This window comes from Centrocercus urophasianus, unplaced genomic scaffold (assembly GCF_019232065.1).
Source record: "Centrocercus urophasianus isolate 14NV4802_14NV808 unplaced genomic scaffold, USGS_Curo_1.0 seq_73, whole genome shotgun sequence".
Classification (NCBI taxonomy): Eukaryota; Metazoa; Chordata; class Aves; order Galliformes; family Phasianidae; genus Centrocercus; species Centrocercus urophasianus.
The window spans coordinates 9096347-9112344 of record NW_024885344.1 but is presented as its reverse complement, the minus strand read 5'-3'; the positions used below and the strand labels follow the sequence as shown (position 1 = coordinate 9112344).

The window sequence follows — 15998 nt, the reverse complement described above, 5'->3', positions numbered from 1 at the left end:
AAACAGAAATGTAGATGCTCGGGATTTCAGTCCCGATAGATTGTGTGTCTTGGTGCTCGTGTAAGCCTCACGGTCCTGTGGAAACTTGTTGTTATGGCAGTTCATCCTCTTGACAGGAGCCCATTTCTTCTCTTAGGAATAACAGACTACAGCATGTGCCCTTTAAAGCTCCCCTGGAAAAGGTGCGATGCAGTTCATTGCTTAACACGAAAGGTGACAAGTTCAAAAGGGATGAGTATCTCTTTTTAAAAAATACAGAGAAAATGTGAGGAAAGATATGAGAGAACTAAATGCACTAGAGCTTATTTAAGAAATATATTCCTTGTCTGGCAGTTTGGGCATTTACATAAGAATGTAAATGTTCTAGTCTTTAATAAAGGAATATATATTTGTCCTGCTCATGTATTTTTTTTTTCACGTTATATTGACGTTTTCTATGAATGAAAACTGTAAGACCACAGTATTCATTTCTTTTGGAGAAATGACCCATATCCTTGTCTAATAGTAGTAGTTGCAGATTCTACAATACTACGTTATTTGGTAGAGGGTGAAAATGAATTTATACAGAAGAGCAGAGTTCTTATTGTGCAATTTAGAATAGTTTCTGCAGAACTGAGGCATGTGAATATTACAATGGCATAAAATATCCAGCTGGAGCATAGAATCATAGGAAGGGACCTTTAAGATCGTGTAGTTCCGACCCCTCTGTTATAGGCAGGGACATCTCCCTCTAGACCAGGTTCCTCAAAGCCCCATCCAGACTGGCCTTGAATGCTTCCAGGCAGGGAGCATCCACAATGTATCTGGGTAGCCTGTTCCAGTGTCTCACCACCCTCACAGTAAAGAACTTCTTCTTAGTATCTAGTCTAAAACGACCCTCTTCCAGTTCACATCCAATTGCCCTTGTCCTGTTGCTAAGCATAGTAGATAATAAACATTATGACGACTGCTGTATATACAGAGCAATTATTCTGATAGCTGTTGGGCCTGACCTTAAATTTTATTTCTAAATCCCATAAAAATATTAGAAAAAAGATGTCTTGCATTACAGTTTTGGTCTCTGCATGTATCAGCTAAGCAGAAAAGAACCCACTTTCCATCTATTTAGTTTAGCTTGTGATATTGTACAGTTCTCTGTAGGAACTGGCTGTTTTCTGTGTTTTTGTTAATGTAAAGCTATGTACCTATTTTTCTCCCCAGTTTAACAATATGTTGCTCTACTGCGTCCCCAAATTCAGCTTGGTAGGATCAAAGTTCTCAGTTCGAACCAGAGTTGGCATAGATGGTATGAAGATTATAGAAACTCATAATGAAGAATACCCACACACTTTTCAAGTGTCTGGAAAAGAGCGAACGCTGGAGTTGCAGGCCAGGTAAGAGAAGTCTTTCGGCTTTTTATGGAGGATTAAGTTTATACATACATAAATCAATCTGATAGATTTGAAAGAAGATAGAATGTGTTTCATCGTAATAGCAGTGTTTTAAAAATAACATAGGCAGCAAAATGCATAAATTGTCATTCTGAAATTCTCTTGGAGTGGAAGATGCAGCTACAGGATATATAGTGTGTTGTCTTTCCTTGCTGAAATACCCAAGACAGTTGTGAGTGAGCTGCCTGGAAAATTGAGATCAGTGTATGCAAAGGTGAACTGTCTGGCTTCATCAGGAGTTTCGAGACACTGAGTATTAATCTGAGCAGTGCTGCTGCCTCTGGTACCTGAACCACTTTGGTACAAATGGATCAGTTCAACTCAGGGTTCATCCATCCAACAAAACAATCTGGTGGGGGTATGTCTCCAGAATGTAGCTCTGTATAGTGGTAGATGGATGGGTATCTACTTTCCTCCATTTTCAGATCTGTTTATTTTCCTCTGATTCCAGAGATCAATCTGAAAGACAAGTTCTTTTATTTCTTGGCTCCTTGCCTTCCAATTGCACTCTTCTAAATGGCACTCTTCTTCATTTTATTATTAGTCCTCTCATCTTTTTCTCGCTGGGTTACCTTTCTGTTGCTTCTTTTTGCATTGCTAAGACTAAATTTTCCCTGTCTGTGCTACCTCAAATAAAGTAGGGCAAGTTTAACATCCACCTAACTGTTGGAGCTTCTTTAAGGTCTTATTCATAGTAATCAGGATGTAATTGCAACTTGATAATGATATCTATGGTGACACAGTTCTGTGTCTACACCATACATTTGGGGACAGACTATAGCTTGCTATCAAATTGTTATCAATACTGCAGGATATTTTTCTTCATGGAAAAATACTGAAGAGTAACAGAAGTGAATACAGAAGTGTAACAGCACACAACAACTGGCCTACTCTATAATTTGAAATTCAATACAATAATAAATACTCGTTTTCAAAAATGGCAGGAAAAACCTTTTCATTCAAATCTAGAAGACTTCTGGAATAAAGTTGTTTTTGCTGTCAGTCACTTCCATTATCAATTGATGCATGGCTTTTTGCTAAGTATTTGCCAAGCAGTTATGCCACATATCTACTTCAGTGGTATAAAATGGCATCTTGTTGTACCAGTTGTGAAGTACTTTTTATTTGGAAGAAGAAGGCTACAACAAAGTGAGATTATCTTGGTATGTTTCCCAAATTATCAGTAATTTAGGTTATTGCATTAGTTTGAGAAGTACCCATCTTTATGTATTGTTTTATGAACAATTTTAATGCATTAAATCTGTACAAAATTATGGAGAAAAAAAAAGTACTGACTGAAATCTTATTAAAGTAGATTATTCAAGTCTTGGTTAAAATATGTTTATTTTGTGTACTCTATGCCTTAATATCCCCAATTCAGGAGTTTCTATTAACTTTATGATTAGTTTATCCTTGGAATTTTCTTTACTAGTATGCTTTTATTTATTTATTTTTCAGAATACTATTTGAGGGTACTTTCCATCAGTAGTTTTAAATAGCTGGTAAATTGTTTCTTTGAGAGGTTGCTAATCTGGTGTGATGTTCAATAGCTCGGCTTTTGTTTTTTTTTAGCATAAGCAGGGAAGGAGAACTATTTTGTCTAAGACAGTTTTTCTACCTGATGTAAGGATGGTAGGTGGAAATAGGAAATACTTGTTAAGCATTCTACTACCTAACAAATTGCAGTAATATTGGACAACAATGTGTGAATGAAGAATCATTTTTATTGAGGTGTTGTTAAAGTTGTCTTTCGCGTCCTTCGTAGCAATCCATTACAAACTGAAATTTTGCACATCAGGCATGATACGGCTACAGCAGTATTTTTTCCACATTGTTGACCATCACTTTCAAAGAGAGAGATATATTTTGGTGCTAATTCTTATCTTTATGACTTAAAGCTTGCAGATAAACTGTATTGGTTACCATCGCTGTCCAGCAGTTTCTAATGGCGCTACTATTTTAAAAAAGTAACTTTTCTAAAGATTTGAATGTTAAAGTCCTATTGATGTATTTTAAAGAGAAATCTATCATGCAGGGTTGGAGTTTAATGTATTTCCTCTATCTAATCTGTTTCATCTGTATACTCTATCTGTACTTACTATTAAGTCATCTGTAGTCCATCTAAACACTAAAAGGTCAGTGATCTGGTTCATAACCTTGAAGAGTTTTCCATTGGATATTTTTATTGCCACTGTAGGAAAATTTAAACAAAGGAACAAAAGCAGTAAGAAAATTATTTTCTGAAAGGATAAAGTCTGGTAGATAGGTAGATATACAGGAGAAACATGTGTTGATGTGAACTCAGTAGTGCACGAAATGAGAGAACAAAATACACCTACACCTATAGTTTACATTTTCCTCCCTTCCTTTCTGTCCTGCTCTTTAAAAAACAAAAGAAGTAATCAACAATGGGAATACTACTATTTGTGAGTTGTTCTGTTTGTCTGCTTTAGTTAATTAGCAGTGTTGTCTGATTTTGAATTAATGAAAATTAATTCAGATTCTTGGCTTTTGCAGGAAGTTGCTGATAGTGAAATAATGTTTTCTGAACTAGTTTTGGACTAATGTGTCAAATATTTCTTTTAGTTCTGAACAAGACAAGGAAGAATGGATAAAGGTAAATCCTTCTACATTTGTTTTTTTTTTTTATTTTTTTTTTTTAAATGCATTTTCACTGAAGCAATCAAAAAGCAATATTCGTATTTTCTGGCTGTAGTTTCTTTCTGCTGATCAATAAATGGTCAGAATGCAGACTGTCCATTAGAAGTGTAGTATACTTCAGAAGTTTTTCTATTGTTTCCCTAGGCGCTTCAGAATACCATAGAAGCTTTTCAGCAGAGAAATGAAACTTTCAGAAATGCTATTGCTAAGGAATATGAAGACATGCCCGTGGAGGTTTCTGTAAGTTACTTTTATTCCTTTGTAACCCTGTTGTTACCCATTTTGTTCTTCAATAGCTGGAAAAAAAATAATAAATCAGAAGCAGCTTTATTTTCCAGCTAATTATCCTTAGAGCAAAAGAAGTACAAAGTAGTCATTTTGCTTGTAATTGTTTTTCCTCATAATGCCAAATCTTATAAACGAGTCTTTTTTTTATTTTTCCCCTTGAAATGCATAACAGTGTATCCTTTCATTCGTGCATAATCGTTTTTGACTGTGTTCTTTGTTATTTCTTGTATAGATTTCAAAATGCATCTAGAACTGTGTTTTGCCATTTCCGTTCCAGAGGAAGAGAATAATAATTTTCTCTATTAAAATTTCTGTACAACTGTTTGTTTGTTGTTGTTTTTTTTTTATCCTTCCATCCTTCCCCTGCCCTCTTCAGAACGCTGAGCTTGGGAAAAGGGCGCCAAGGTGGATCCGAGACAATGAAGTGACCATGTGCATGAAATGCAAGGAGCCCTTCAATGCACTGACAAGAAGGCGGCACCACTGCCGAGCGTGTGGACACGTAAGTATGAAACTGCCGTAGGTGAGCTGGCTTAGACATGGCTCTGAGCGCTCAGCTGACTTCTGGTGGCTGTCTGTAATACTGCAGTTTGTTACTGCGCTTGTGACTGAGATGAGAATCTGTGGAGAGCACCACAAAGAATCTTCTGTCCAAGTTAGTTGGCACAGCAAATTTGAAAGTAATTTGCAGCAGAGGAAGATGTGCATTTGTGGAAAACATCCTGAGTGCTGTGTTACTTCTGAGTGGCCCCCGCTGATCTCAACAGGTTGAAGATTGTTTAAATAGCATAAACCTGCATTACCTCTGACAGTGCTGGCTGCCTCCTGTTCCCATTTTGTACCACCTCTCTTATTTGCAAGCAGATCATGAAGCGGAGCTGTTAAAACATTGTCTTTGGGTAGTCTTAGAGCTTTTACCAGCTGATTTCAGTGTTCAGTTCTGTGAGCATCTGAAGCATAAGAGAAGGATAAGGTAGGAAGAAGAGAGTATTTTCCATACATGAGGCTACAATAGCACATCACATTAAAGTAATTAAACACAGTAGAATGACATAAGAGTTTTCAGAAGTTAATAGAAGAGCAAACATCCTGTGCTTGTTTTTTCTTTTTTTTCTTGCTAGTCAGCATCTGTTCCTTTCTCCAGTAGATGGTAGTGCAAGCCCAGGTTTCATTTTTTTTTATATATAGGTTGTCTCGTATGGCTTCTTTCTAATGTTCATATGTCATGTGAAGGCTTATTGCATTCACAGCTCTGCTTTTGTTCTTTGCTGAACACTAGAGACTTATTCAGAAGCTCGAAATCATTGATTACACAGTCATCATCTGTTTTATTGCTATCCAAATTGTTCTATTTTAACACTCCTCCATAATCTGAAGATCACACCTTTACCCTTATTTCTCTTTTGGAGTTTGGACTCCTACTTGAGTTCTATCACATCTCCTTCCATTTTGATTTTAGAATACATTTCTATTGGGAATTATTTGGTCAGTGAGAGTGTCTTTCCAGAAGAGAATAACAGGAAACAAAACCGAGTGTTCTCTATGGATACTGGCTGAAGGTAGTTAGCTAGGTTACTACTACAGATCCTTGGCTCTTAATAAAATTTTGTTCAAGTCTTTGGGTTGCTCAAGTCACTGATCTACCTTACTTTACTGAAATGGCTCTTCTCACTGTTTTATGCAGGGCATCTTTTTCAGCTGAAAGAACGTTCCTGTAGGAAAATATTTCTAATGAAAGAACTTCCTTCAGATCTTTTTGCATGTCAATTTTCTAAAATATTTCTTAGAAAGAAATATCAGCAGTGTAACATGTACTTACTTATGAATTTCCTTATTATTTATTGTTACTAGTTTTACTTATTACTCATGAACAGATTCTGAAACTGTAAGTTCATTATTAACAGGTTAAAAATTTAGACAGTTCTGATGAATTTTAATTTTTTTCTCTCTTGAAGTACATCCCAGTTATGCATTTCTGGGGTTATGTGGAAAACAAAATGGTGACTGCACCTTTTCAGGTTGATATGTAAAGAAAATGTGAGACTCTCTTCCTGCAGCATAGCTTGTCCTATCTTCTAATTCTATTCCTATCTTTAGTTTACAGTTATAATTGAAAGACTAATAGGATTTTGTACAGAGTAGTAGTGTAAATAGTGAAGAACACTTCTAGTTAAGAATCAGTGGCACAAATTTGGAAAAATACTATTTTCAATTGAACTATTTATGACACAATAGCCATTATCTTTTTCTTCATAATTGAATACATTGCTATTAGATATAATACGAACTTCTAATTAAATTGTTTTCATGAAATTTTATAAATACTTACAATTTATATGTCTGCTTCTCTTTTTTGTTTTGTTTGTTTCTAAGGTGGTTTGCTGGAAATGTTCTGATTATAAGGCACATCTTGAGTACGATGGCAATAAATTGAATAAAGTTTGTAAGGACTGCTATCATGTTATAATTGGTTGTACTGACAGTGAGGAAAAGAAGAAGAAAGGCATCCTGGAGGTATGTAATTTAAAAAATATCACATGTGGTATTATTCTTGTGGGGCTTTTTTGTGTTTGAGGGACATAAAAGACACATGGAACAAATTCATCTCATCTGATGGATTATTTGTTTCACCATTCATCTGTCACAATTCTGCTACAGGACTCCACTAGTGCACTAAATAATCAAGGGACTGCTGTTTCTTGGCATGGTGGCTTTTTAAGGTAGCTGAAGAAACAACTGTCTGCATGCTGTTTCTCATGGCAACGAAGTGATTGACTACCTTGTGGCAGCACTCAGACTGCATCACTACTGAGTGGGAAAGGAATAGAGCTAAGGAAGTATTAGCATGTAGTCATTTTGTGCTCTTCCTATTCCTCTTGGCATCAACATTTAACCTGAGAAGCGTGTCATCCTGCCCTCAGAGTTTGAGCAGTTCACCTAATGTTCTGTCTAGAATTAGTGCTTGCTTTCTTATGTTATCTTTAGAATGCGTTTGCATTAGATCTTGTCATAGCATTTTGTTGATGAAATAAAATGGTTGTCCTATTGGATAGTCAGTAGCATTTCAATGCCTTACATGAAGTTACCTTAGAAATAAAACCTTGTTGCGGATACTAAAATACAGAGAAAGGCTGCAGTAGGAGGAAAAATATTTGGCCATCTAAAAGTGTGTAATCCAAAATTACTGGTGAAAGAAGGAACAGATTCATGTGCATTAGAGAGTACGTTTTGTGACCCTGTGTATGTAACACTTATATAATCTCCCTAATCAGGTCATTCATTCATTATCTTACTTGCTCAAGCTCTTTTGCCAATATTATCCAAGATGTGTTATGACTAGTGGTGTATTTCAGCCTTTCTGTTCTGTGGGTTTTAGCCTTTATTAATGAAAGCTTACCTTCCTCTTTATGCTTTATGCTATCCTAGATCGAATCTGCTGAAGTCTCTGGAAATAGTGTCATATGTAGCTTTCTTCAGTACATGGAAAAATCAAAGCCCTGGCAGAAAGCATGGTGTGTTATACCTAAACAGGAAGCTGTTGTCCTGTACATGTATGGTGCTCCACAGGTAAGCCAAGAGAGGAAATAGAAAAGCTTTTAGTAATTATTAACATTGACATCTGAGGAAGAGAAATCAGATACCTTGGTAATGGAGGAAAGATGCAAGTGTTTTTATCAGCTGGTGTAGTAAATGAAACTCAGCAGGCAGGCAAATTAATTGGCTGTTTCTAATCAGGTACTTCTCCTTCTTAGGATGTTAAAGCTCTGGCTACCATTCCACTTCTGGGCTATACAGTGGATGACACCCCAAGAAGTGCTGACCTCCCACACAGCTTCAAACTGACCCAGTCGAAGTCTGTGCACAGCTTTGCTGCAGACAATGAGGAACTAAAACAGAAATGGTTAAAAGTTATCCATTTAGCTGTCAAAGGTGAGACATCAGAATGTCAAAATGAACTGCAAGTGAATTTAGAAGAACAACCCGAACCTTCTAAAACATCTGAATGCTGAAGCCCAAGAACACGTGGTGTTTTTAAAATATTCAATTGAATTTGTGGTTAACCTTTGAGGAAGGCTAACCTCTTAACCTTTCTTTGCTCAATCAAACAAAAAGAAAAAAACAAAAACAGAACTTCTTACTACCATATATGTCTTAGCACTTTATGTTTGGGAAAAATTCTGGTCTTTCTTAGGGATTTCTTTCGTATATTTATGTTCTGTCAAGAAGAGTGATGTACAGGTCCACTTCAGAGACTTTTAAAAAATGTGAATACTATTAATACCTACTAACTTTACCATTCTACTTGTTGATTGTGATGCAGATTTTCTTTTTGGAAGTTGCTCTTTGATTCATGTTTGCTACTATCATCATGAGTGCAAATACTGAAGCTTCCTGCTTACGTATTAGGAGTTGCAACAGGATAAAAGATATACCTCCACATTGCCAAAATAGATCTGTAGTTAAATATACAGGGATAGTTTGGTTTAATGTAAGTAGTTTGTAGGCTGAATTCCACAGATCTGTACATATGTTGTATTCATTTGTTTCTTTTTAATTAAAGTAATGTAAATTGCTTTTACAGGTATACTGGCTTTTAAAGTTTCAGTTTATCAAGAAAACAATATAATGATTTTCAGTCTAGAAAGGAATACATAAAAGATGAGAAGTATATAATATATGTACAGTGTTAAAATGTACAATATTCAATTTGTGCTCTTATTTCCTGAGACTGGGTTCCTGTTAATGAATAATTTATTTAAAAAGCATGTTTTCTATTTGAAATTAAACTGTCCTAAATTAGCAAATACTGTTCAGTGATTTGTTTTAATAGCTGACACTTAATGATCTTGATATTTTTATGCATTAAAAAAAATAGCAGTAACATAAGTGGCATGCAATGGACAAATAAGTTCCAGTTGTGTTTAAAAGAGAAGTCATTTTTCTTCAGTGTCCTACCACTGTTATCTTATAAGAGTGCAGCAGTTCATTACTAAAATGCAGAATGCAGATTGAGATAATCAACAGATTCTGTTAATCTTCTGGGAACAGGTATTTTTGTTATTACGGTTATTGGAACGAAATAACATTTTGAACCTAAGCATTGTGATTTTTTGCAGAAAACTAGATACTATACTACTTATTTATGACAGCAGTCTCCAACGATCGCTGTTGTAATATGGAGACTGCTTTATATGCATTTAGTATGAAATATGAGCCTGCAAATCTTGAGGAAGGGAATTATGTAAGTTCTACACTCAGCTTATCATGAGAGCATCCAGAAGTGTTACTACTCAGTATAACTGCTGTCCATATTTTAAAACATAAGACGATGAAGCGCTCAGGTTTAAGTCCAGTTTTGTTGGTAACATGAGGGCAGATTTCAGTTACCACTTTTTATAATGAAATTTCCAAATGAAGTGTTGACTAAACTCCTACTTTACTCTTTTCTTCAACACTAGAAAAAAGTGCTTATTTTACTTAACACTTAACAAAGGATTGTTACAGTAAACGCTGTTTTTAGCATTGTACGCACCTGAGTACACAGCACTTGCCATTTTTCAGTAAGAAAGTCACAACTTCATGTTAGTAGGCTGGATTTTGCTCTCACCTGCACAAATCCAAAATTTACAATGGCTTTTAGACTTCAAAGCTTTACACTAGCGTTGGTAATAGTCAAGGCATGGCATTGCCGGGCGCTAATCCTGCTGCTTACTGTGCATGTCAGTTCTGAATTCTTCCGTGGGTGCTCCACCTGTTCAGATTACTATGTTTGTAAGCCTAGTACTGCTTTTATCTGGAATGCAAGCTCTTCTGTAATTCTTTGCGAGGTGATAAGTTACTTCTACTTCCAGCTGTATTCACCTGTAGTTATGGGCAGCTTAAGGTGTTTAGGGTTTGCGTTGCTAAGTTCCATCAAATCTTCACTCGGGTCTGTGTAGCAGCGTGCTGCATCTTGTGTGTACCTTGGCAAGAGAGAGGGGAACATTCAGACAGACAGAGAGAGCTCTCTTAGAAAGGGGGGTGTCTCCTGAAAGAGTCTCCAGTGCACATGTGGGATCTGCAGGGTCACCTTTTTATACAACCTCATGTATAAAAAAATCACTTCCTACATTCAAGTTGTAGAGGGGTGAATCTACCTGAAAAAGAGACCCTTGCCTTAAAAAATAAGACTGACTGAATGATACTCAATGTGGTGAAACAGTTGCAATCATTTACTACATTCTGTATTCTGAGATCTTGCAAATTTAATTCTGAGCCAAATAGGAAGACCCATTTCCAGCGAAATAATTAGGAGAACATTAGAAGCAGCAATTTCTGGGCTGCTTTATTGTTATGGTGGTATTGACTATCTGAAGCTGCTTCAGTGGTTTCAACATATCCTAGATTAAGCTCTGCATGTGGACATAATGTGGAATTAAATTAGCATTGTTATTATATTATTAGCAGTAGTTACTTATTTTGATTTTAGCTTCATGTTCTATTTCAACAATTAAAGTTTATACAGTGGAATATTTTATTTACCCTAGCAAAAACTCATTCATGTTCTCTTAATTGCTTGGTCAGAATTACTACATTCTGACTGAGAAGATAATGGCACACAAATGGGTGGTTCTCTGTGTATGAGAAGTTGCTTCTAGATTTAACCACCTTAGCAGTTTTATGCCATTCTCCACAGGTCATCTCCCTGCCTATGGTATCCAAAGCTTGTTCTTATAACTGCAAAGGGAAACATATTAAGTAGTAAGCGCTGTGGCTGAAGTGTCATGACCAAAGCAGTCAAAGCCATCGTTCTGATACGGTGTAGGCTGTTCCCATTTCAGCTGATTGTTATTTTTTTAAGTATTTATTAGCATGAAACTATGTGTGTGAGGAAAACAAAACATAAGTGAGCATTCATTCATAATACATGAATGTATGTGAGTCGCTCTGCTGCATTATTTAAACTGAGTTTCAATTCTCGTGTTCAGGAAATGCTCACTTCTACCTAAGACTGATCAGCCTACAGTGCAATTTGAAACAGATGAAGCAATTCTGTGTGATTTGTCTGTGTTCAAACACAAATTTTTACCATGATATTTGTTTGGAGCATATTATATTTTCAAAATGATATGATATTTTTCGCCCTGTTATGGAAAGATAATATATTATGATGTCTACATCATTCTTCCGGGTCCCATAAAAATTGTTTTTGGTATCAGGCAGTTGTGCTTAGTTGAAGAGCTGCTGTAAAACTGCTAGCATCTAGTACGTTCAGATCACTTTACATTGAATAGTTCTGTTTATTCCAAAAGGTGTTTAATTTTTATGTATAAAACAGATATTGAGAATAAAAAAACATTATCTTCTATTTGGAGCAGAATATTAAACTGTTTAAATGCATGTAATATAGTGGCACCTTTTTTTATGCAAAACCATCTTGAAGTGCTTTATCAGTCTTCTCTAAATCCCTTTTATATAAAAGAGGCTTATTATTCATGTTTAAAATATGGATGAAACCAAGGCATGGATTAAATGTAGAATAAATACACTATCACTTGCATAAGTTTTAGTTGAGGTTAAGAATAGATGTATATTCTAAAGAGCTCTGAGTGGAGTCAAGAGAAAAAAAAAGATAAATATATATACACTTTAAAATGTCTGGAAAGGATGTGGAAGCATCTGACAGGTTCTTGGGGACTCAGGGGATTCACTGTGTTTTTCGTTTTTTGTTTCTTTTTTTAAGTACTTCTCACCATACAACTAGTATAAAAACTGGGCTGCTTTTCATATCGTGATTAAATAAAATGAACAAATGGCTGTGGTTCCTTATACTGAAGAAAGGGGATTTCAAGAAAACAATCAGGCATTTCACGTAGAAATAATTTCTGAGTAATTAAAAATGAGCTTTATCTGTAGATATATTTTGAAATCCTTAGCAGGTGTAAACTATCATATACCTGCTAGACTTAAATACTCATGGAATCTACCTTACATTTTATAAAGACATGGGTGGAAAATCAGTCTTACTCTGCTTTAAGACCTGCTGACTTCCTGACTTCCAGGTGCATCACAGTGCTCAGCTGAGCTTCTGAGGGGTTTCACTTGGAGACAGTTGGTGTAGGAGTGAGTGGAGACAGATGATAATCTGAAAGTGATTGGAGTAAAGAAGGAATTTTGTGGCAGACTTAACTATCCTTAAGATAAATCCATCAATAAAAGGGGGATCAGTCTTAAACTGTGGTGTACTCTTATTTGGAATTTGAACCAAGATATATGGAGTGATGTTTTTTCTTCATTCTGTGGCCCTATTGGTATGAGGAATGCACCCACAGCTGACTTATAGGGCTGTAGTGAAGCATGTGTCTTGGATGAGTTTTAATCTGCTAGTCAGATTGCTTCTTAAATTCCTTTTCCGCTAACAGATCATAATTGTAACTTCTTGTCTATGGATGTATACGTACACATATGTATCTGTGTGTATGTATATATATGTGTGTGTGTCTGTAATGATTGAGACTATTGTTCATATGACCTGCTTCAAGGAGTATTTTACAATCAGAAACACACTGTGCTGCATTCAAAGTATAATTGACTGTATTGATTGTGTTGAGCATGCTTTTCAGGAGAAAGAATTAACAAAATTAGACCTCCTTCTATGGCGCGATTACTGTTTCCAACTATATAAAACCAAAACAGACTAAATCCAGTAATGCATTCAGGCTGCTTCCTGTAAAACTTCATGATTACAATTAGGCCCAGATTCATCCATGGCATTTTGCTTTCATCCCTTCATCCTAACACAAGAGAATGTAGAACTTATTTTCTCTGTACTAAAATTTCAGCAGGTTTCCATCAACAAAACATATTTTCAGCCCCTGTATAAAACCAACCTACTTTATTTTGTAGTTCATCCTTTGTAGATTCATTAACTATGGTAAAAGCATTCAGAAAAAGTGGGGGAATTGTGTCAAAGCATTTTTGCAATAATGTGCCCTAAGAATTCTAAGAAAGAAGGCAGATTTGTTGGATGCAGGCAATTGTTTGCAATAGAAATACTGTTGTTGTGTTGTTGTTTTTTTTTTCAATTAGCACATTCCCTATTCTGCAACCCTCAAGGCATGTTAATACATTAATTTTAGTGGGAGCTGGATCAGCTGTAATGTGACATCAGAATTACAGGCTATGCACTGTAATTCCCCTTTATTACGAAAACATTATTTCTGGTTTTAATTAAGAAACACTTTTTGTTTGTAAAAATAGTAATATTTGGAAGAGGTGTAAATTTATTCTGGTTTTGCAAATAAACTGAAGAATATTTAAAAGGTGAGATTTAAATGACGTTCAAAGTTGTGCAAATGTAAGTGGTCATTTTTATGGTCAAAAATATATGAATGTAAAATAATTGCAGATATTGTATATACTTTCTGTAATATATGTATATTTGGTTTTAAGGTGGGTGGAGAATTGTAAAAAGTAAGCACTTTAATTTCCATTGAGTACTTAGAAAAAAAAAAATCCTGTAAAATAAAAGCATCATTAAATAAGTATTGTTGGCTGATTCTTTTTTGTTGTTCTCATGGTTGGTTGCTTTTGTCCACCTACTGTTTATTTTTTCTGCTGATGAAAATAGCATTTCCAGTTGTGCAAGTGATGGTGAGGAGCTATGTTTGGGAACAGCGTTACCTAATGTGCCAAAATACAGCCAAGGGAGTAGAAGATATATTCCAAATATACAAAGGGCTGTGTATAATCCTATGACGTCTTAGACCAGGAAGACAAAGATGTTGCCTCAGTAATCCTTTACAGTTTACATCCAAAGTTGTTTAATGGCAATAATAATGTTCTTTTCTATGACGCTTTGAGAATACTTTATGAGCAACCCAGTACAGAAAAGTTCAGTATGGCCCCATAGCACTCTTAGCGTTTCTCAAGCCCTGCTCTGAACAAAAGGGAGAAAGAAGGCATTGAGCAGTTGTTCAGTGTAACCTCTTGGGCACTGAGTTCAAGTAGAGTGAGGCAAAAGCAATCCATTAATTAGCAGGACTATGATCCTAAGCACAGACAACTTAGATTCTTTGAATTCACTCACTGGCTGAGCACACATTCTGCCAGCTGAAGGCCTATTTAACCTCAGCTGCTTCTTTTCTAAGAGTGACTTAACAGAACCATCTGTTGTAGCCTCCATTTCCGTTATCTGTGTGCACACTGAACCTTGTTCTGATTGCATCTGATTCATTGCTGGAGTTCTGCAGTTGGGTACAGTGGTTCAGAAAGATTTCCCTCAAAATAAAGTGGAATGTTAATGGCGTTAATTTGTTAGTTCCTGTCTGGAATGGGTTGAGCACAAGAATTTGTTTAGCCTCTGTTTTTTCTTCTGTTTGCAAACACGAGAAACAAATTCATATTTGAACTGCCTCAGGTAAGCCTTCCCTCTCTACTTACATATTTTTATCAGTAATTTCTCTGACTTCCTGTTTCTTTGTGATTAACTCTGCTTCAAAACCACTGTGTTCCTTGGGTTAAACAGAATGCAGTGTGTTCTATAAGGAGACAAAAAGAACACAATGTTCCTTAAAATGTACTTCAGTGAGAAAATAATGATAACATTCAGATAACAGGAAAACCATAATCTCAACTCCTAATGAATTCCTTTATATCGACAGGCTTAATAAGCACTGATGTGTCTTACTTCATAGTAAATAGTTCAGGAGTCTTATCAAGCATGGGGTCAGTATGGACAGCAGACGTTGTCTCCCCTGAGTCAAGGTAAGAGCTTGACCCGTACTGCCTCAGTCCCAAGAAAGTTCGGTGGGAATGTGAGTGCTTCCTGACATGGGAGCCTCTGGTAAACAGAATACTTAAAACTGTTTTTCATTTTGAAGAGATTGGTCTGAAAGGTGTTGTGGTGTCTCTAATGAGCAAGAGGAAGAACCTTATGATTAACGCTCTCACATCTGCCTCCTTGGCACTACGCACCAGACAACTCTGACAGTATTTTTTCCCTGTCAGACCCAGTTCATGTGGTAAACCAGGATATATCCAACAGAGTTTGTTTGCCTAAGATCTAGTCCATGATTGTATTGCCATATCTGTTTTAAAACATGGTGTTCAGGTGTCATGAGCAGACTTGTTGTCTATCTCAGACTCCCACGTGTCTTTGTGCTACAGCATATTTTTCAAATGACTTTTCCTGATGGAAAAGTCACATCTACCTTGGTAGATGAAAGCCTGGGCCTAGATCCCCAAACTCCCAAGTGAAATTTCCTCTGCCCCATCCTACATAACTGGAAGACTCCAGACTTGTCTAGGTTTGGTTGGCCCATTTGTGATATTAACGTAGCCAACAATTTAAGAAACAGAAATGGCCTTGAGAGCAGAACCTAGGATTACTCTCTCTCTGCTCTTTGGTCTTGCATAGCCTCATGTTCTCAACTGTGCCTTATCAAAGGCAGACGATCTCAGCAATCTTGCATGGGGAACATGGAAATGAACTCTCTTGGGTCTTTAGACTGGGCTTTGGACTGGTTTCTACTGCATGCAGAAGCCTTTCCACTCTGTGAAATTTAATGAATGGCCCAGTGATGGAAGAAGATAAGATTACAATCATAATTCAGTTTAGACTTATAACATAACTATGTA

General features: G+C 36.2%; 1 protein-coding gene across 4 annotated transcripts in view; it reads left to right on the top strand.

The window, feature by feature from the left end:
* The window catches only part of FGD4 (FYVE, RhoGEF and PH domain containing 4), a 114298-nt gene extending 100394 nt beyond the window's left edge, over positions 1-13904 (top strand). For all 4 annotated transcript variants that reach the window (XM_042837611.1, XM_042837613.1, XM_042837614.1 and 1 more), the window contains 7 exons: positions 1201-1373; positions 4017-4047; positions 4236-4331; positions 4756-4881; positions 6753-6893; positions 7806-7946; positions 8132-13904. In XM_042837611.1, coding sequence (XP_042693545.1) covers positions 1201-1373; positions 4017-4047; positions 4236-4331; positions 4756-4881; positions 6753-6893; positions 7806-7946; positions 8132-8389 — 966 coding nt within the window. In that variant the 3' untranslated portion in view covers positions 8390-13904. The remainder of the gene's footprint in view (positions 1-1200; positions 1374-4016; positions 4048-4235; positions 4332-4755; positions 4882-6752; positions 6894-7805; positions 7947-8131) is intronic.
* Positions 13905-15998: the final 2094 nt, after the last annotated feature.